The sequence below is a fragment of the Punica granatum genome, unplaced genomic scaffold, assembly GCF_007655135.1.
Source record: "Punica granatum isolate Tunisia-2019 unplaced genomic scaffold, ASM765513v2 Contig00019, whole genome shotgun sequence".
NCBI classification, from domain to species: domain Eukaryota; kingdom Viridiplantae; phylum Streptophyta; class Magnoliopsida; order Myrtales; family Lythraceae; genus Punica; species Punica granatum.
The window spans coordinates 92,891-114,631 of NW_022204038.1; the positions used below are offsets into that span (position 1 = coordinate 92,891).

The following is a 21,741-nucleotide window of genomic DNA, read 5'->3' on the forward strand; positions in this document are numbered from 1 at the left end:
ATCCATAAGGAGAGAAACGTCCCGATCACCAGGCTTGATCTTTCCATCGGACAAGGAGTTGGAGGAGAAGCTTCAGAGGGGAAGAACTTTGAGCTTGCTTACTGGAAAATGGGGTGGTGAGGGAGACTTCTTATAGGAGCCAGCAAGCTTTAAGCCTCCATGTGATGGCTTTATTGAAAAATTTTCTATTTTATGCATTGGTTTATCTTATTTGGAATTAGAATATCTAAAAATAAGTTTGTACCACTTTAATCAAGCATTAATCGGTATCTTGTATTTCATTAATGGTGCCACATAAATACATACAAATGAGATCTCAACAATACAAGGAAAATCAACCAGAAAAGGTTACAATTGATATATTCTTTAACTTCCCAATTTCCGCTGATCCTCGAAATCCCAAGATTTCCGGTTATGTAATATAGTGAGAATTATTTGTCCTGATAGGAATAATGTTAAGGCATTTGGAACAAAGCCTTTGCATTGTAAGGCCACACAACTTTGAGGGGTCCACTCCAGAAGAGGGATGCGAGGTGCTTGTTGGCGCTCTCGGTGGGGTGAGCCGAGTCGAACCACACGTACTGACTCGGATCGCTGCAGAGGTTGTAAGCAGTGGTGCCGTTCTTCCCACATGTGAGCTCCCTGTTGAAATCCCCGCTTCCACAGCATGCTGTCTGCCCTTCTTTGAAACCTTTGCAATGTGAAGAAACCGAAACGGGTTATAATTCAATCGCTTACGTTACTGCAGGCAAAGAACAGAATGTCCGTGTACAGATATCTGTATAACATGAAGATATGTATGTGAAGTATTACCAAATCTTGAGGGATATGTGGTTATCTCTTCAAGAGCAGAGTAGTAATCAAACAGAGCATATCTGAATCCGGTCAACGTCTTCTCTAGCTTCTGGAGGACCTTCGACAGTGCTATGTTGTGCGTCTTGGCCAGAACCGTGACATCGTGAGCACAGCCCTTAGATCCCGAGCCTATCCTGTTCGATGGCATGCAACCCAGTGGGCCCACCGTCTGGAAAATGAATTTCCTCCCGCCCATTGCGTAAACTTTCTGCATAACCAGTAATTGGAACATATAAACAATAGGCTTGCATACCGCACTTGATATGACGGAAAAGACCCTGATATCTAGGCAGGCTTGATGCACACGGTTCCGAGCTGCCTACAATGCCATTGCTAAATTGTGGAAAAAGAATATTTAGTGCTGAGCCCAGATTGGTATCCGTGATTGGGGTCTCGAGTCCTAGAGCAGTTGCAATTGCAGCATACAGGTGCAGGATCGGGAACACGTAGTTTTTTCTTACCTTGACCACAGAAGTGAGATTGCTCAGAACTACGACCATGTACTGCTTCTTATAAGAGGCTGTGAGCAGGGGAGGCGTGGACTTGCCGAAGGAAGGCATGGCGGCGTGCATGTAATCGTTCCCTCCCATGCTGAGCAAATAGACGGCCTTAGACAACAACTCTTGGGCCTTCTGTTCACCCTCCTGTTGCTTCAGCTTCTTCTGCATCTCCTCGAAGTAGCTCAGTTGCAGCTTCAGGTGTAACTGTTAATCAATTAACCGAGATCACATCAGAATGAGAATGCGACACATATCATTAGGTCTATAGAGCCGTAATCACTGCTAGGCTGTAGGACTCTCTGTGGGACTCAAATCTTCCACCCTTTCAGGAACAATAATAACCGGAAACCTTCATGATATGATCACGGGCCTTGTACGGCGGCAAGGTCAAATGGTATTTCATCTCATTGACCTGCAGCCCCCTTAACCCATAACAATACGGCCTATATAAAGGGCATGCGTTGGATGTGAACCCGGGAGGGTGAATGGTTCACTCTACAAGTAAACATTCGATTAAATTAGCAAAGATGTTTACCAGTCCGGGGCTTGTTTCAGGAAGTATCCCAGCTCCAGCAGACGCGAAATTTGCTCCATCCGTGTAATTGCTGAACCCAGGCTCCAAGTATGGTTTAATAAGCGGCAGATTCGCAAATTCCGCTGGGAAAACACCATAATTTGATTGTTAATACCATTTGAAGCCATGATATTTGTAACTGGCACAGAGCAGCGGGCACTCGACATCTATACCGGTTTGGTTGTAATGCGGAAAGATTTCCAGATTCTCTGTTTGCATATACTTATCTGGAAATCTACAAACCGTGGTTTCTCAAGTTTTCAATTGCATTTTTATCACAGGCATGCTTGAATGCTTCCCGGAAAACAAGAACGAGAGAATGATCTCCATTGAAGCGTAAGGGCTCCAGATTCGATACACAGCGCAGCAGCAGACACGAAGACACAAAGGTCGGGTTTGCAGGAAATGCTGTTACCTAAGAAGTCGGGAACTATTCGGCCGTCGCAGACTCTCCCAGTCGGGCGCTTGAAGAAGGTCTCGCCATAGGGAAGGGTGCTCTTGTGGGAGTTGTTAAGGTATTGGTTGTTCCCGGCGTCTAGGAGCGAGTCCCCGAAGATAAAGAACGGCGCGTGGCATTCCCCTGGAACGACGAGGACCGCCCATAAGGCTAGAATCGTCCCAACCACCGAGCTCGATCTTCCCATTGGAGGAGATGCTGGAAAAGCTTTACACAGGAAAATTAATTAATTGGCTGGTTTCTAGTGATTGAACTTTGAGCTCGCTTACTGGAAAATGAGAGTGATGAGGCTTCTTATAGGATCCAGCATTAAGACTCCCCTCCGCGGGATGGCTTTATTGAAAAATGTTGTGTTCAAATTGTTGACTGGCCGTTGGAAAGTAGATTCTTTGTTCTGGGCCTACCTGTCAGGAAGTAGGATTAGTTAACTTGGTTAGTTTATGTTCGAATTAATTGTAGATTTTTTCTTGGGTGAGATGTTAATCCTCGATCAGATTTCGAGTTTGCTAGTGAAATCCGTCTACTGATAACGCCGTTTGTCGGCAATACTAATTAATTCGAGACATTTAAACCGTAACGATCAAGTTACATTTGGAGTTTCTTCATTGGTCGAGTTCTCAATTTATCGTTCACATTAGATCTTTATGCAAAATTTGGCACCAAAAAGTACATGAATATGTAAGTTTGTTTCTGCATGTTTTTTTTTTGTTTCCTTGTGAAATGTTTTTTTTTGTTTCCTTGTGAAATGTTTGGGGAGTTTTGATTGTTCGTCTCTTGATAGAGTTATACCGGCTAGTTTACAAACATCGACTAATTTGATAGGATCCTGTGTAATAAATGGAAGCATTAATGTGCCCCTGGTCGCAATTCCATCAATCCAGAGAGAGAGAGAGAGAGAGAGAGAGAGAGAAGGAAGATTTGGACGATTGCACGATATATGAGACTTCAATATGTTAAGCGTACCCTAAAAATGCTAAAGGAGTTTAATATATATTAAAATTAAACAATCTACCTTAGCCTATTAGAAAAGATACTTACGCTTTACTAATTAGGAAAATGTCCCATGTAATTTCCAATCATAAGAGCTAAGGCCCTCTTCAACTGTCCATTATTACCCACGATTCAACTCGTTGCATTGCAATACCAAACACGGGCATATTTGGATTGCTCCACCGTAACCTTATAGATACACCAGGAACAATACTAACGCTATAGGCACTTGAATGTAGTCTAATAACATGCACCAGAGAGGAGACATGATAGCATCTAAAAGGTAGAAAGATCGAGAATGTTTTTGATATTACTAAATTTATACGATTATCGCGACCCATAAAAAGATGACAGAATGTTATATTGATAAGACAAATAATTGCATGGTCTGAATTGGATGAATATATCTTGAAGGGCGTCATAGTTTAATGAGTCAGGCACGAATTCTATGATTTTGGAGGGTCGACTTTATAATATCAACCGACGGAGGAAACGCGGCTACGTTTTTATAATGTGAACCGACATGACGCGGGCGGTGACGTCAGGTTGCCGCATGGACCGCCAGAATCTCCCCATTAATGCTGGATCTGAAGTCGGTCGATCTATCCGTCTTTGTTAACTCCTTATTTATGAATTTATTTACTTATAATTTTCCACGGGATAAAGTACTTTTTAATTATTTTATAATTAAATTTGACTAAGGAAAGAACTGTTTAAAGTCAATGATCTTACATTCGGCACATACTCTCTTAAAGTCTCTTGTCAGTCACCAACGTTTGGATATGTTGGTTAAAAACCACTATTTGGGCAATTATACCATTTAGTTAGACCGATCCCACTTAAAACTAAATAAAACTGAGATTGTACTTCTGAATATTAGATAATAAGTTAAAATAAAAGAAAAATCTCGGTGATTTTTAAAATGGTAATTTCTTCACTTTTATTTTCTTATTCCTACATTAAATTACTTCTCTGTTTTTTTTTATTTTATTTTTAAAAGAGATATATTCAAATGATAGTAATATCCATCTTTCTTAGAATAGAAAGGGATCTGTTGACACATGTTAGGACCATCACGGTGTAGGAGTTTCGAACCTACTATGATAGTCTCAAGATTGCATAATAAGATATCTGGCGGGGCTATTAATATGTGTCAGATCGAGGAATAGTGTCCAATTTCTTTCACATCATACGCATAGTCGTATCAAGAATCATAAATTCTTTCTTCTTTTATCGAAGGCTGCATTATCGGAATTTTGATCATAATCAAGATAATATAAATTCCACATGAGAAACGAAAGACATTTCAGTATTGAAGGGAAGAACTTTTTTGTATTAATTAATTCACAAAGAGCTGCCCGAGGTTGTACGGGGCGGTGACAGAGGAGGGCCCACTCCACATGACCTGAGCTAACTGGTAATTGGTTCTGTGGGTTTTGTGGCCCCCATCGAACCACGTTGCCGGCCCCACCACCACAGCCCATTGCTCTGTAGGGCCCACTGCTGCCACAAACCCCCTGCCCATCCTTGAAAGTTGAAACCTTTACCAACATGAAACAGCACCATACCATCATGTTAACGCTCTGGTAATGTAACTTCCTCTTCGATTATCCACAATTTATTGGTTGGGACGAGTTCTATTGTTCAGTCTTAGCTTGCATTTGGTCATAAAGTATTTTCGATGCATTTAAAATCCCTATAATATAAGTAAAATTCGTATGTTTGTTGATAACATAGTTTGTCAATTGTGTCACATCTCGTAATTTGATAATATAAATCATTATTTGGTGCAGCGAAAGGGAAGTTCATGAGGTCGTACCATATTTTGAAGGATTGAAGATTTTGTCTTTGAGGGAGTTGTAGTAATCAAAGATGGAGTACTTGAATCCGGGCGGTTAGCCCTCTAACTTCCTGAGGGCAATGGCCAGCATCCTATTGTGGAGCCGGGAGTGCGCCAGGAGCTTCTTGGCGCACCATTTGCTAGCGTTCGGGCTCTTTACGTGCTCCCCGGGAGACACCCTATGGGCCCGACGTTCTAGAACCCAATCTTCCTTCCTCCCAACCTGTATATCTCCTGCACGAGCCCGACAAATTTGAGAAAGTCTAGAGGAATACATTTGCGAACATTCCACAATGGAAATTTGATCCTAGTGGTACCGAGTTTAGGAGGCCGTGATTGTGTTTGGAGATAGAAATGACGAACTTACGCTTAACACGGCCGTGATATTGCCAACTACTTCCCCTACGTAAGCCCTTCGATCGGACTGAGTGGCATTTGGCTTCGACATGTAAAACTGTACGTAGTCATTGCCTCCAACGCTGAACAAATAAACCGCACTTCCCAGCACATTTCTTGCCCCTGCAACTCCATACTTCTCCCTAAGCGACTCTTCCACCTCCTTGAAGTAGCTCAGCTGCGTCGACAGATCAATCTGAAGCTCGAAAACACAGGAGCTCAGCATGAATTTTAATAGTCGGTAAATAAAAGAAAACTTGATACTTGAATCGATGAAGACATATCCAAGTCATTTGCATTACGGAAATTAATGCTCAATTGACAATGGAATCTATGCCGTCGGACGACAGAAAACCGATTACAAGATGTAAAACATGAACCCATTACCGATCTGCCATGGCTGCTAGGGAGAACGCAGGCACCACCCGAAGCAAAGCTTGCCCCATCAGGTAAACTGGCGAGCTCCGGGTTGCAAGTAAGGTGGGATTAAAGGCAACCTAGCAAATTGAGCTGCAATGAAATTGAAAAATTTGAGTTAAATGCGTGCTTTTTTTTTTTTTTGAGTTTTTTAATTTTCATACATTTACAATTTCAAGATATACCTAAAAAAAAAAAATTCTCTGCCTTTTCTGACTCACCAATGAAATCCGGGACTAGACAGCCATCGAAGCCCCTGCCAGTACCCCGATGGAAATAAGACTTTGCCATTGGGAAACGAGGTTGTCGGGTCCGCGCCATTCAAAGTGTTCAAGTACTGGTTGTTCCCAGGATCGAACAGCTAGTCCCCGAAGACGAACAGCGTTCTATATTTCCCGACAGCATTGCCCTCTGTTAAAGCAGAGCAGCTAACAAGGTTAAGGAGGAGGATAGGAAGATAATTAGGTGCAGAGGAGGGAAGTGTGGGACTTAGAAGGAAGCTGATCAGTTTGCCATTTCCTTGATTTTTTTTATAATTTGTTTGTTCGGGCTCCTTTCCATTGTATTTGGAAGTATTTATATAATGGCTCAGAGGAGTAAATTTCCCTCATTATTATATTTGGAGCTTGCGACTCTTATTTATTTATTTATATTTTTAAAACTTTTAATTTTCAATTTTAATTTTATTTTTGAAAGTAGATTGTTTGTTCTGGGAAATTAACTTGCTATGTTCTTCAAATGCAATTGAACTCTGCATCAAAGACAATGGGAAATTTGCTCAATAATTTACACCCAGTAAACTCTGTGGTTTAATAAAAATGATCATATCGTATAATCAAGTAATTTACTAAAAATCTAAGCATGAGCAGTTCAAAACTTGGGTAATCTATCAAAAAAATTGAGTTGAAAATATTCAATATTTATGTAATTTATTTCAAGTATAAATAATTTAATAGAAAACTGAAGGCATTTACTTCCAAGTAATTTACTATCAAAATATGCACAATCTACTTAATGCGAAGGTACATTATTAAAAATTGAAGCAGCTTTAAGGTGATTGCACCTTAAAATCGTATTTACTGGTTTCTTTCTTATTTTCTTGTCGTGTTAAAATCAAGTTGCAACAAATTGAAATACTTCAATTGCACCATATATGTCCAATTCCTTCCAAATCTCTCCATTCAAATAGAGCTCCGATATTTTCTAAATACGTTTATTAATCCGTTACAAAGAACAGATCTTGAAGTAGTAGTTTATGGAGAATTGAGAAAAAAAATTCTGAAAGTCCATGTGACAAATATTACTTTAACGAAACGAGTTATGAACAAGCCATTGTTTAATCAGTAAAATTTGAGTCCACATTACGAGAAGTTAAATGCATGTGCATGTGCCATCTCCATCCCCCGAAAGCTGGATCATATATCGACTTTCTAATTGTTGTTCTCTTCTGGCTCCACTTTCCTTTGCTAGTCAAAGTTATCATAATCTCCTTCGTTTTTGGGTGTGCATCAGCATATATCCGCAAATCTAGTGGTCTCCACTAATTCAGATTTCGAGTCAAATCGATCGATTAAAGACTCCTAATCTTAGTTTTTTCACTTATAAGATTCAAATTGAAGATCTTTTTTAAAAAAACACAAGTGTCGAAACATTTGAATGAACTCATCTTAGTATTTTGTCCTTTCTTTTGCACAATGATATAGTTTTTTTATTCATGGGTTGTGCACTCTAATATCTGAAAAGTTCAATGGATTCTTATTAATCTAATTCGAGTCGGGTTAGCCTACTAATAGCACTCCATTTACAAATTCGAACCACGATAATAATATAGGTTTTTTTTTTGGACCTCGAGGTGCATAGCTGAGATTAATGCTTATTATCGAGGGTCAGCTTGGCCTTGATGCAAGGTGCACACTAATTTTTATGGCAAGAAGTAATTTTGCGCATCCATATAACTTGTGGCTCATATCTAATTAGAATCATTCGAAACTCAACCATGAGGGAAAATAAGGGTTGAAAATGGAATTGTTAACGCAAATGGAGCAGAAACCTCTTGTGGAATAGAAGGCCGTTAAAAAACTTGTTTGGTCTTGATTTCCAGTACGTATACTAGAAATCATCATCACAACACGTCAAGCATTTATATGAAACCTGAATTGGGCCGTCCGCTATTTTTCATTTCATGGCTGAATGCAATCTAAGCATATTGCAGATGTATAATCTAAGGAGGGTGTAGTGCAATTGCACGCCCATTCGCATAATAACTAAGAGGTTTCAGGTTCGATATTCGCGATGGGACTACTCGTACCCTTTATTAACTATATATTACAATTTTTGCTTCATTGTATTGAGAGCACGGGCCTCCCTTTTAATCGGAAAAACAAAATGTTGATGTACATCAGCTGAGGACTGCTGGCAACCTCGACATCATTCAAGTCTGCACTCACATGGAGACGATCAGTGTAACCCGTGAAATGTAAACGTCCATGACACAATTGAAGTGAAGGATCTCCATGATGATCGTAGCATAAGATTGCTCGATGCACGATTTGCCGATTAAAAATCCGTGAAATTTTCAACTACGAAACTAAAGTCATTTGCACAAAGAATTATCAGTTATCATCTCCTGATATGAAATCCATGTAAAATCATTTGTAAATATATTTTTCTGACGGACTGTGGTTGATAAAAACTTTACAATGCCCGGACACGTGATATTGTGAGACTATAACCATGAGCTCCATATATGTTATATTATTACATGCATTTCTAATAATTCAATATATCTATCAAATGCATTAAATACGTATTTCAATTTATACCCCAAAAAACAAAGAAAAATAATTCTATATGGTTGAATTTTTTCGTATAATCTCAGCATTCTCATGAGAGTAATCCGATTGATGTGGACTCCCTTATCAGTTGAGCATTTTGACATGGGGGGAGAATTCACACCATAGAGAAAGCAGGTGATTATTGTCAACCGTGTGGATGTAATTTCGACCAAAGGAGTCAACGTTTTACATTTTTTTAGTTATGGAGATATATGCGTCATCAACGACGCCGGGGAAGTAACAGGGTCATGGAAGGTGAACTTTTCTTTTCTAGATTTTGTTTCCTATTTATTTCTTTATATTTTTGAATGAGAGATCACTAGATATATTTCTTCAAATTTCGCCAAAGTCAACATTTATATATCTACATATAATTACGAGATACTTCCAGTAAATTTGAAACCTCCGTTTTGCAATCAAGTTCTTTGATACTGATGATTATATGTGGGACCACAAAGGAGTGTTGTATTGCTAAGTTGTTTGTACACATACCTCGATCAATGTTTGTACATTCGATCTGGTGGTCCCTCCTGTGTGATATCTCGGTTTCTCTTTACAAACAGCTGTATATCTAGTCTTTCATGATCATTAATAAGATTTAACGGGAAGGGTATATGACACATTCACGGTAGATGCAAAGTAAACTACTGTAATTCGTAGTAAATTAACTCAATATCAAGTTATTACGCATATTTTGATCAGTAATATATATATATATATATATAAACAAAGCACTAGTTCAATTCTCACGTCGCCATATTATCAAAAATAAGAAACATAGCTCTTTCATTTTGCCATGACATCACTTATGTATTAAAGAAATTTTTTATCATTAATTATACAATAGAATATATCTATATATATATATATATATATATATATATTAGAATTCGAGAAAGTGAAATATACGAATATATTTTCAATAGGGGCATATTAATGGAATATAACCAAATATATAGATTATATATATCCGAATATAGCCTAATAAGGGCATTGCAATTTACATGTAATTTGCTATGTACTATATCAACAGCAATTTCCAAATTCCACGAAATCTTGATATATATCACCACAAGATAATATTACTTTTATGAATATATATGTATATATAGGGGAAGCAAAAGGGATAGCAAAACCGAACACATATGTATATATAATTATAAACTTCCTTTCCCATTTTTCTCCAAGTTTTTATTTTTCTTGGTTGAATTTTAATTTGTTGAATGAATTTTTTAATGCAAATTCGAAGTTCATTGTTTCGATATTGATTGTTTTGACAGGATCTCTATTCCAGTTGCACTATAGACATCACTTCAGTAACTATAAGACTTTTCTGATTTATAAACCCTAAATATTACTTTTTTCCCCTTCTCCAAGATTTTCTTTTTCTTGGTTGAATTTTGATTTTTAATGCCAATTCGAAATTGATTGTTTCGATATTGACTGTTTTGACATGATCTCTATTCCAGTTTCATTATGGGCATCGCTTCAGTTTTATTATGGGCATCGCTTCAGTAAATAAATTTTGATGTTTCAAGATTTCTATCTTCAAGTTCCTTAATTATTGTCTATGCAACACGCGGGTCTTCAACTAGTTTTACATAATTTATGTAAGTTACATGATAGTAAATTACCTGAATATCTAGTAAGTTATTTATGAATGAAATAAAGTGCACAGAGTTCAAAATTTTTTACTTATATCTTTAGTAAAGAACACAGATTCGGAAAATTTTACTTAAATTTTCAGTATATATAATTTGATGTACAATACTATCGATAGTTGATTGTGTCATATAATTTATGATCGTGTAACGTCTATGGCGATGCATAAAGTTTAACTGAGTAAACAGCTGTGAGATCCGATATAACCATGTAAATTAACATTTCAATTTATGTTGTCTGGTACTAATAAACTAATGTCACATTTCGTGTAAGAACTTCAAAGGAAGTATAGTAAAATCTCTCTGCAAAACTGGCCGATTTTCTTTTGTAACAGCTGTACTATGCTCCGGTTTTGAATCCTTTGTACCAAACATGGCCTAAATCCTAAAGTTCAAAAAGTTGTTTCAGGGTCCAAGGTTGAGTGGTTGAAGGCGGGCCGTCCCACATCAGCTCAGCTATCTGGGAGTTTGCACTCTCGGTTGTGTGCATGCCGTCGAAGAAGATGTATCGACTCGAGTTATGGCACAGTGTGTACTGCTCCATCCAGTTGTTTCCTCCCCAATTCATCCAGTTGAGCGCCTCGGGCTCGTTCTGGTAGCATGCCGCCTTTCCTTCTTCGAATCCTTCACAAGCACATAACCGAAGACACGTTAGTTCAGAATGGATGCTGTTTCGAGTTCTGCAGGCATATGGAAATTAATTGTTCTTAAGCACTGTAATGCAAATTTGATGTGTACTTTAGTGAGATGAATTCCGGGGATTTATAAAATACAGATCAGATGGTGACTGGTTTTAATGATCAATAAACATTGTAGTATCATAGATGACATAATCGACCCCTGATATAGTACTTTTGCTTATTATGCGCATAGCATACCGTAATTTGTCACATTATTGATTCGATCCAGGAGTGAGTTGTAGTGGTCGAAGATGGAGTACTTGAGCCCCGGCATATATTCCCCCAGTCTCTTGAGGGTACCCGCTAGAATTTTATTGTGCTTTCTTGCCATCGACATTAGTTCCTCTATGCATGCGTCTTTCAGTTCCGGCTTCTTTGCTTTTAGCATCGGCAAGCAACCTAAGGGGCCAACATTTTGAAACCCGAATTTCCTTCCTCCTGCATTATATAGCTCCTGTGGAAATGTCAAATTTTACAAGAAATCAGTAAGTTTAATGTGGCAAATGGTGACGGAGATATTACGAATAACTAAAGGTCCGACGTCCAGTAGAAGAAGAGACAACCATACCAACACTGCATTTGTTAAGTTTCTGACCACCATTTCGGCGTACAGCCTTTGGTAGGTTTTGGAGATGTTATGGCCATTGAAGTAGAGGCTGAGGTACTCTTTACCTCCGAAGCCGAAGACATACACAGCTCTCTTGAGGGCCTTCCTAGATTTAACATCCCCGAATTTCTGAACAAACCACTCTTTTATCTCATCAAACTTCATCACCTGTTGCTCCAGATTCATCTGATGAAACATTACCCAAAAACGCGTGAACAACCTTATAACTGCAATTTCTGAAGGTAATTAATCATCCGGGAAGCTAGTGAGAAATCGTCGCTTACGACTCCAGGGAGGTCGCTGAAAACTCCGGCTCCAGCTGAGGCAAAGCTCACGCCGTTGGTGAAATTTGCGCCCGTTTCTAGGCATGGCGGAATCAAACTCAAGTTCGCATTTTGGGCTGCATTTGCAATCAAGAATCTATTGGAAGATTGATCATCAAATGAGAAGAGTCTCCTCTGTACAAGTTTACGCAAACTCCAGAAAACAAGAAGAAGCATTGACAATATCTGGTGCCGCTAATCCCATCTCGAAATTGTAGTGGACACATTTCTGGGATTGGCAATCTAAAAGCGTACTGAAAACTATGTTTGGTACAAAGCATTGGAAAAAAAGAAAATCATCCAGCAGCTTAAGTTTTTTATAAGTTTGTGAAATTTCATTAGAATATTTTTTTCGGTTACAAAGGAGCACAAGTCCTTTTAATGAAATAGAAATTCTAAATAACTAATAAATGGGTATGGGTAGTCCTACTAGGTATCGAACCTATGATTTCTAAATCAACAAGCGAGGGCACGTGCTGCTACGCTAACCCTCTTTTGGGGGTGAATTGGATAATTAATGTATGATCTCATCAATTGTTGCATCTTTAGATGTAGCTTGGCAATCTAATGGCTTACCGATGAAGTCGGGCACGATACGACCATCAGAGTGTCTGCCAGTGGCGCCGGCGAAGAAGTGCTGTCCATAAGGCGAGTAGTAGGCCGGGCCCTTCTCCATCCTGTCAAGATACTGGTTGTTCCCAGGATCGAATGCGGAATCCCCAAACACAAACAGGGGCTTATGGCGTTGCTTTGCATTGGTCGTGGAATTGGCATAGGTCCCAACTGGGTGTAGGATTAAAACATTTGTCGTGGAAAGAACAAGCAGAAGAAGAAACCGCAGCATCCTAAAACTGGCCATTCCCCTAGATGATACGAATCGGACTAGCTAGGCTGAAAATGTGAGACTATCAAATCATCCTATGCTTTTTGATGTGCTCTGATTATGGGATTGTTGGCTTGACTCACTGAGTCAATTTGGAATCCCATTCACAGAGAGATGTCTTTGTTCTTGGCTGCTCTGTTGGGATTGGGGTCTCTTCTTGGTTTCTGGTTTTCCTTTTGTGGATCGGATTCTAGTCATTTGTTTTCATCTTTCTCTTCCTTTGATTTGTTTCCTATTTATGTAGTTTGCTAAATTTGGTCCGTTGACCTCAAGGGGCTACATTTGGTCCATTGACTGCAAGAGGCTACATATGATTTTATTAGTTATTACATAATATTATTTGAAAATTTCTCACTGCCTACTAGTAAAATCAAGAACACTACAAGAACGTTAACCTTTTCCGCAGAGCTAACGCCCCCCATTGTTTTGCAATTATCTTTATGGGACTTTCCTGAAGGTCTCATCGCCCACTAGAAAATGATAAAGTAAAATTTTCAAGTCACCACCGCGGTCTAAAAATGATTTGAAAACATATGAAATTTCAATGAATGAACAAAGTGGACTGAAAACCGTAACCTTACCAATAACATTGCAACTAAAATGGTCTTACAGTATATCATGATTCTCAATGCACCTGAATCTTTAATACCATAGAAACAGGATATTTGTTGTTATGGTAAAAATATTTATTGCAGCAGCGATCATTTTGAGTCGAAAGTAGAAAATCTCGATCTAAAATCCAATATGTAATGACATAGGGATTCCAGTTAGTTCTCTTTGGGTAATTGCTTTAGGTTATATGGCCTTGTAATGGAAGGACCCGCTTCAAAATAGGTTAGCTAGCTGTTCATTGGCGTGTTGAGTTGTGTAGTAATCGTCAAAAAACAAATAGGCGCTTGGGTACTCGCAGACAGTAGGGTTTCCAGAACCAACTGACCCAACATGTGTGCCGTTATCATCATCGTTAGAGTAGCATGACCTTTTTATGACCTCGAATTCTGAATGGACAGAATAGCATTGAAATAAGTAGCTTTTACTTAAGGATTAGCATCTTAATTAACTCATAAAATGTATGATTTAATTAAACGTGTGAACCAATTATTAGTGTGCCTTCTTAAGAATTTCAATGGAAACTCTTTCTTGTCATGTCTATATATATATATATATATATATATATTAATCTTAATAGCCATATATCACAAGAGGAGATGTCTGATGGCGGAAATGATCGTTTTTATGCCTTACCATAACCAGATGGATGCTCGAATCTATCCACTATCCAAACGGGACTAGAAGTAGTCGAAGACGGAGAACTTGAATCCTTCCAGACGTTCAGCCAAATCTGTGAGTGCATGATAGAGTTGCTTCTTGTGTAATATTGGCATTGAGAGCAACTCCAAAATACAACTCCCATTTTATTAGCAACCCGGGAAGGCAGCCCAGGGGCCCGACGTTCTGAAATGCGATTTTCCTCACTCCCTTGTTATAGGTTTCCTGCATATATCCGGGGTTATTTACTAAATCAATCAGCTCTAATGCCACAACTTCCCCAAAGTTTACTGTATCTTACCATTAGTTTCTTCGTTATGTTGCTTATTACAACATTCACGTGTTGTTCTTGTTCTGACAATGTCAGGCTACGATCAAATTCCTCTTAGATTTCTTGATAATATCGATAGTCGTCGATGTCTCCAACGCTAAACTGGTATGCACCTCCGTTCAAGATATCTCTTGCTCGAGTGGAACCTAAAATTGCACCCTATTTCTCCACCATTTCCTTAAAGAGATAAACTTCCCTATGGAGCCTCCTTTAAAGGGGTGTTTACAGAAGTCAATCATGGTACGCCACGTCGCAGTTTGTCGGGTGATTGTTGGTGACGAAATAATAACAAACTTATTATTTTTGATATAATAAGATACTAATGTTAGTGGTAGAGTTGATTCGTGAGTCATTATCAGAAATCTAGAGATACGACTCGGATCCATTTTCGGTAAATGAGTCCACAATACCATACGATGGCCAATGCTTGTCGTTTGCTTGCTGGGGTTTTCCAAAGTGGCCGGTTGTAGTACCGAGGAAAGCAAGACATAAGAGCAAAACACTGAAATGGAAAATTGTAATTGCCATGACATAGACTATTGTTTTGTGCTTGCTCTGCTGAGGCTTCTCTTTTTATAGGGGTGGGCCTCTAACTACATTTCATCAAGTTTAGGTTTAACCTTGAAAGTTAGATGGGATAGGTGAAAATTTAGCTTAGTTTCGAATATATGTCTATCCCAAAGCACTTGCCTGAGACCATCAATTAACTGATGATACATTGCTTTTTCTGATAAGTCGGAGAAGGTCTTGCTTTTTTCTGATAAGTCGGACAATATCTTGCTTTGATTAAAGCTACTGGTAACTCAGCAAAAAAGGTAAAAGCTAGAGGTACCAATGATCAATATCAATAATGAAATAATAATTTTTCAGTTCTATGTGGAACTTATAGTACGTTCCTTAAGTTTCGGTCATGCTTGATCATCCTAATCCAATTAGCCAAAACTTTTCGAGGCTCATGAGGTGCATGCCGCTTGTATGTGACTGGATTTTTCACATCTGTAATATTGGCGCCTTTTGTGGGAATCAACATCAAAATTCATGCAAATAAGGGGCAAAAGACACGTATGAAACAAATAATCATAAGTCGATGGAACACCTCTCAGGATGTTAATAGGGATGCAGTTGAGTCGGCTCGACAAAATAATGAACAACCTCGCCATAACAGGATCTCGATCAGGCACAAGTTGACACACTGCTGCCAGAGACAAGGGCAGCTGTGGTGGCCATCATCAACAAATGTGTCGGGCCTCGGACGTGGCAAGTCTCCTAAGAAAACCATCATGTGAATGGACCAGATCTCGACGCTCATGGAGAAGGTCCTGCCATTACAACACGTCCTCCCCGTCACGATAATGGATGGACCAGATCTCGATGCTCATGATGAAGGTGCTCCCATTACAACACATCCTCCCCGTCACGATAACGGACAAGGGCGACTGATACCTCACCCGTGAGGCTAACTCGGCAAACTGCAACTCCATCAAAGTGCATCGTAGGTTTTACAAGCAAGGAAATCCAACGCCTAGTAGCGGAGTAAGTAACTAAGGTCATGTAAGCTATGGAGCAACATAAAAAGTGACATGTTTGAATATCTCCCTTCGTTAGAGGGGTTATGCTTCTAATCAAGGCTCAAATCATGCTTGATAACCAAGGGACCTCCTCAAGTCCGATGTCCAAAGACAATAGCTCGATATCCAATGGCAAGAAATAAGTCCAATAACCAAGAACCATAACTCAATATTCAAGGGGCAAATAACATCCGATAACCAAGAATGATGTCCCCCGTTGCAGCCGAAGGCTAAGGTAAAATGGATCCAATAATCAAGGATTGTATCCTGATATTCAAGGGAAACAATAACATTTTATCATAAAAAATGGAGGCTTCCTTTGCGAAAGCAATAACATTCGATAGCCAAGATCGGAGCCTTCTTTCATAGAAGCGAGAACGCCTAATAATTAAGAGGGGAGCTTTCTTTCACAGGACTAAACGAGGAGTATGAAATCTACCTTCACGCCAAGACGTCGGTAATAATGCGATAATGGCAGTCATGGAAATCTAGTCTACTCCCGCGATCTCTCAAGGTCACTTGAGTGGGGGACTTATGTCTCTGACTAAAAGTATCAGTCTTATTTACTGAACCGGATCTACCCTGATTTTCTTGATTATGGCAACATTTTCCATTTAGGAAATCACTTTATTAGTACATTTGATGTTATCTATCAATATTCGAGCAATATCTTCATATATTCAGGCTTGATTTGGGAGTCTGTTGCTGGAAATAAAAAGGGCCAAAAAATAATTGGTGAAATATATGTGCTGATTTCAGAATAAGTAAAAGTATTTGGAATGTAACAATTTGAATATGCTAAAATTAAAATTAATGCTTAAAATAAAGAATAAACATAAATAGTTTTTATAAGCACTTTTTAACCTGCTAAAAAAAATCATGTTTTCAACCACTAAAATAAAACAAACCATGGTTTTGAAATAATCTACCAAACACTGTTTCTGCTTAAAAATCAGCAAAAAAACACTTGTGCAATCGTCACTGAACTCCCAAACGAAACCTTAGTAGATATCTTCATTGGATATTATATTATCTTTAGCTATATATTTAGCAAATAAATATGTTTGCTATTGGCAATTAGACATTCAATACAATCCCATGGAAATTACATAGAACCCCTATAAATACCTTCAAAGTATGTCTAAGCCGATAAGTTTAATTCTCTATTTTTCTTCTATACTCTCTCATTTAAGTATCGAAGAGGGAAATCAAGAATCCCTCCTGATCTTCCCTTTTTACAGCTCGTTCATATTGCACTCGTGGACTCTCGAGGTTCATGAGGTGCACGCGGCTTGCATGTGACTGGTTTTTTCTATCGGTAACAATTCTCTATTATTTATCTCGCTAGTTTACTAATGAATTTTTTTTGCTACAATATTCAAATTATTTTAAAAATATTTATTATTACTATAAAAATATATTCTTTTACTCCTCGACATATATATTTTTTTAATATAAAGTATGATTGAGAAAGAATAAATATTATGATAAATTACCTAAAAGATTATGAACTTTTAGTCTCGTCTTAGATATATCAAGTACTATTCTTTTTCACTTATGAGTGGAAAGAGATTTATTATGTCGAACGTAGTCAATTACGCCAACAGAGTACAAAAATGTGAACGCTAAACGGACAAGCTGATACAAAATTGATAATGCTGATAAAGAAATGTAGTATATGAACAGAATGGATAGAAGTTGAAGGAAAAAAACACACTTTCATTAAATTGTCTGCAAAGTCATATACACACCACAGAAAACTGAAAACATAAAGGACAATAAAAGTAACTGTCAATACAACTTGATAACTGTCAATACAAATTAAAACCGCCCAATACACTTGTTTAACATCCCTGCAAACCAAGAACTAAACAACTAAAATAAAACGCATAAAACTAGTATGTCTTTTGCATAATCCTTGACTATCTTCCAGCAAAACAACTCGAAGCTTAATGTCTGCCTTCTGCTGGACAACCTTCAGCTTTGATCCATCTCTAAGTTTCTCCTCCTTGGATTAGAAGCTACTACAAACTCCAATTCTCTCCCTAAGCCACTCAAACTATATTAACTGGGAATGCCTTAGTAAAGATATCAGCCAACTGATCCTCAGTCTTGCAATATATAGCTTAACTCATCCAGCTTTCTGCACTTCTCTCAAGTAGAAAAACTTCACTTTAACATGTTCAGTTTTACCATGAAAAATTGGGTTCTGTGAGATAGCTAGAGTGGCTTGATTATCCACAGTATCTGAGTTGGTTCTTCTTGTTGAAATCCCAAATCCATCACAAGTTTTCTCAGCCAAATAGCCTGATTAGCTACTGCAGTAGCATCCATGAATTCAACTTATGCAATGGATTGAGCAACGACCTCTTGCTTCTTTGAGCTCCATGAAAAACATCCTGAGCCAAGAGTGAAACAATACCCAGATGTGCTCCTTATGTCATCTACACAACTAGCTCAATCACTGTCAGAGAAGCTGCTGAGCTTGAACTGGTTTCTTCTAGTGAACTTAAATGGCAATGCCCTTAAGATACCTCACCACCCTTTTTGCTGCAACCAAATGCAGTTCACTTGCATAGTTCATGAACCTCGAGAGAACATTACTGCAAACATAATGTTTGGCTTTGTTGCAGTTAAGTACATAAGACAACCAATTAGACTTCTGTAGTCTGTAGCATTAATAGCTTCTGCACCATCACCTTTTTGCAATTTCTCTTTTTAGTTCATTGGAGTGCTTGCACTTCTATACTCTTCCATCCTAAATCTCTTCAGTATCTCCTTCAAATACTTCCTTTGGCAAACAAACACTCCATGGTCTCTCTAATGAATCTCCATGCCCAAGAAAAATGCAATTTCTCCCAAGTCTATCATTTCAAACTTCTTCATCAAATCAACCTTCAGTTTCTCAACTTGATGCTCATTATTTCTAGTCACCAGTAAGTCATCCACATAACGTGACAAAACTACAACATTCACTCCTTTCTTCTTTACATAAAGAGTGAACTCACTCAGGTTTCTTTCAAAATCCAAGTTCTGCTGATAGCCATCAATCTTGCTATACCAGGCCCTTGGTGCTTGTTTCAAGCCATACAAGGCTTTTATAAGTCTATATACTTTGTCTCCAACACCCTTAACAACAAATCCTTCTGGTTGCTCCACATATATCTCTTCCTCAAGCACTCCATTTAAGAATGCTGACTTCACATCTTGTTGGAAGATTTTCTTACTCTTATGTGCTGCAATAGCAAGTAGCAACCTTATAGTATCCAGTCTTGCCATCGGAGCAAAGGTCTCAGAATAGTCGACTCCCCATACTTGTGCATAGCCCTTCACAACTAGTCTAGCCTTAAATTTGTTCACAGAACCATCAGGGTTCAATTTGGTTCTATAAACCCACTTTACTCCCGTAACCTTCCTGTCTCGAGGCCTATTTGTCAATTGCCAAGTCCCATTCGTCTCAAACATCATCATTTCTTCTCTCATGGCCTCAACCCACTTCTGATCTTCATAAGCTTCTTCAAAATTTGCAGGTTCAAAGACTGCAACTATTTCTCCTTTGATAGATCTCAGCTAGAGGCCTGGTTCCCCTTACTGGTTCATCATCTGTCATCTCATCAATCCAGTCATCTGCACTAACTGGAGCTTTTGGTTGCTGTGAAGAACTAACTGATGACTTCACTTGGTTCTTGCTGTTCTAGCTCCACTTTTCTCCCTCCAAAAACACCATATCTCTACTCATAATCAGTTTCTCAGTCTGAGGTTGAGAGACTCGATAACCTTTAGACTGTAAACTATAACCAACAAGTATACCAGGCTCAGACTTCTCATCCAACTTGCCCCTTTTTGCCTATGGAACATGAGAATAACACAAGCATCCAAACACTCTAAGATTCTTCACCACTAGTTTAATATTACCATGCCTCATAGGGTGTTTTACCTTCCATAGCCTTAGTTAGGAGTCTATTGAGCAGAAATACAGCAGTATTTGCTGCCTCTGCGTAGAACCTTTTAGGTAGCTCTTTCTCGTGCATGAGACACCTAGCCATCTCCATGATGCTCCTATTTTTCCTTTCACTCACCCCATTTTGTTAAGGTGAATAAGGGACAGTGAACTGGTGCTCAATCCCAGCAACTTCACACATAGTCCTGAACTTACCCTATGTGAATTCAGTCCCATTATCTGATCTTAACTTCATTATCTTTCTGCCACATTGATTCTCAACTTAGCTCTTAAACTTTTCAAACACTTCAGCTACCTCAGTTTTCTTTTAGAAAGAAAATCCAGTTCATCCTACTCATATCATCCACGAAAATTAGAAAATACCTGCTGCCACTTAAGGAGGCTTCAAACATTGGTCCAAAGAAATCTGTGTGAACCCGTGCTAGCTTCTCAGTTGCTCTCCAGTTGGATATGGCAATCTGTTTTGCTTGCCAAGAAGACAAGCCTTACAGGTTGAATCTTTCTCCTTCAATGCTGGTAGCCTTTCTGCCATTTCCTACCTTTGCATAAGGATTAGGCCTTTGTAATTGAAGTGGCCTAGCCTTTTGTGTCATAATTCTGCAACAACCTCTTCTGTTCTCATGGCCAAATGCTCCTTTTCCAGTGGATCAAGGGAGAAGCACTTACCATTCATAGGAACTTTAAACAACTCCTGGCCTTTTAAGTTTGTGATCAAGCAGCTCTCACCTTCAAAAACAACTTTCTATCCCTTGCTCAATAATTGACTCACACTTAGGAGATTTTGGTCGATTTCAGGAACTTAAAGAACATCAAAGATTACTCTTGTACCCGAGTTACTTCCTATGACAACATCTCCTTTCCCTTCCACTGAAACGTATTCAGAATTGCCAATCCTCACTCGAGACTTCACAGTTGAATCTAGCTCCTGAAACAAGCTTTTGTTACTTGACATATGGTTTGTGCAACCACTGTCTATGAGCCAACCATCTCTTGCTCCAATTGTATTGAAACAAGAAGCAACAAAAAGTTGCTCAACCTCCTGATTATCTGCCACTTGAGCTTCTCCTCCTTGCCTCTGACCACCTTCTCTACGGATTTTCTCAATATGCCCTAGCTTATGACATCTTCTACACTTTACATTTGGCTTTCTCCAAAACTTAAAAGAAGGGTGCCCCTTCTTCCCACAGTGTTGACGGGGACAGTAACTAGCATTATGCTTCCCCTTTTCTTTATAATCAGCTCCACTACAACTTCTTTCCCTCGCTTGTGCTTTTGAATCTTCTGCATTTCCCTTCTGATTATGCCACTTCTTTCCTTTCTCTCAAGCATTAATCTTTAGCTTGGCCTGCATTGCTCCCTCTAAAGTTCTTTTACACCTCATCATTCTTCTCTACTCTTGTGCTTGGAGAGCACTTAGCAACTTAGCCAACTTAATATCAGACAAATCCTTGGTGTTTTCCAAAGAAGCTATGGTTGCTTCAAATTTTTGTAGCAAAGACACCAAAATTTTCTACACAAGTCTCTCATCCTTCATCTCTGACCCGAGAACCTGATGTGGCAGACGAGCTGACAAATCAGTACCTCGAGAAAAACAT

At 38.7% G+C, this 21,741-nt stretch overlaps 3 protein-coding genes across 3 annotated transcripts; all 3 read right to left on the reverse strand.

The window, feature by feature from the left end:
* Positions 1–247: 247 nt before the first annotated feature.
* Positions 248–2,677, reverse strand: LOC116189788 (GDSL esterase/lipase 4-like). The gene is made up of 5 exons (XM_031519513.1): positions 2,345–2,677; positions 1,891–2,012; positions 1,317–1,559; positions 814–1,063; positions 248–691 (listed from the first exon to the last, which is right to left on the reverse strand). The coding sequence occupies exons 1-5, from the start codon at positions 2,571–2,573 to the stop codon at positions 456–458; spliced, it is 1,080 nt and encodes a 359-aa protein (XP_031375373.1). The 5' UTR covers positions 2,574–2,677; the 3' UTR covers positions 248–455.
* A 2,021-nt stretch (positions 2,678–4,698) lies between these two features.
* On the reverse strand, positions 4,699–5,838 carry LOC116189790 (GDSL esterase/lipase 3-like). Its single transcript, XM_031519515.1, has 3 exons — positions 5,580–5,838; positions 5,196–5,450; positions 4,699–4,917 (listed from the first exon to the last, which is right to left on the reverse strand). Exons 1-2 carry the CDS (start codon positions 5,836–5,838, stop codon positions 5,272–5,274), a joined length of 438 nt encoding a protein of 145 aa, XP_031375375.1. The 3' UTR covers positions 4,699–4,917; positions 5,196–5,271.
* Positions 5,839–10,736: 4,898 nt separating this feature from the next.
* On the reverse strand, positions 10,737–13,161 carry LOC116189797 (GDSL lipase-like). Its single transcript, XM_031519520.1, has 5 exons — positions 12,711–13,161; positions 12,096–12,211; positions 11,773–11,997; positions 11,403–11,658; positions 10,737–11,148 (listed from the first exon to the last, which is right to left on the reverse strand). The coding sequence occupies exons 1-5, from the start codon at positions 12,991–12,993 to the stop codon at positions 10,910–10,912; spliced, it is 1,119 nt and encodes a 372-aa protein (XP_031375380.1). The 5' UTR covers positions 12,994–13,161; the 3' UTR covers positions 10,737–10,909.
* Between the last annotated feature and the right edge of the window lie 8,580 nt (positions 13,162–21,741).

Excerpts from the sequence above, each read along its gene's own strand:
- LOC116189788 (XM_031519513.1), bottom strand. The coding sequence starts at position 2,573 with ATGGGAAGATCGAGCTCGGTGGTTGGGACGATTCTAGCCTTATGGGCG. Across the intron at positions 1,560-1,890 it reads CTGAAACAAGCCCCGGACTG|TTACACCTGAAGCTGCAACT; the intron begins GTAAACATCTTT and ends ATTGATTAACAG. Across the intron at positions 1,064-1,316 it reads ATCTCACTTCTGTGGTCAAG|AAAGTTTACGCAATGGGCGG; the intron begins GTAAGAAAAAAC and ends CTGGTTATGCAG.
- LOC116189790 (XM_031519515.1), bottom strand. The coding sequence starts at position 5,838 with ATGCTGAGCTCCTGTGTTTTCGAGCTTCAGATTGATCTGTCGACGCAG. Across the intron at positions 5,451-5,579 it reads CACGGCCGTGTTAAGCGTAA|GAGATATACAGGTTGGGAGG; the intron begins GTTCGTCATTTC and ends GGGCTCGTGCAG.
- LOC116189797 (XM_031519520.1), bottom strand. The coding sequence starts at position 12,993 with ATGGCCAGTTTTAGGATGCTGCGGTTTCTTCTTCTGCTTGTTCTTTCC. Across the intron at positions 12,212-12,710 it reads TATCGTGCCCGACTTCATCG|CCCAAAATGCGAACTTGAGT; the intron begins GTAAGCCATTAG and ends TTGCAAATGCAG. Across the intron at positions 11,659-11,772 it reads ACTTAACAAATGCAGTGTTG|GAGCTATATAATGCAGGAGG; the intron begins GTATGGTTGTCT and ends ACATTTCCACAG.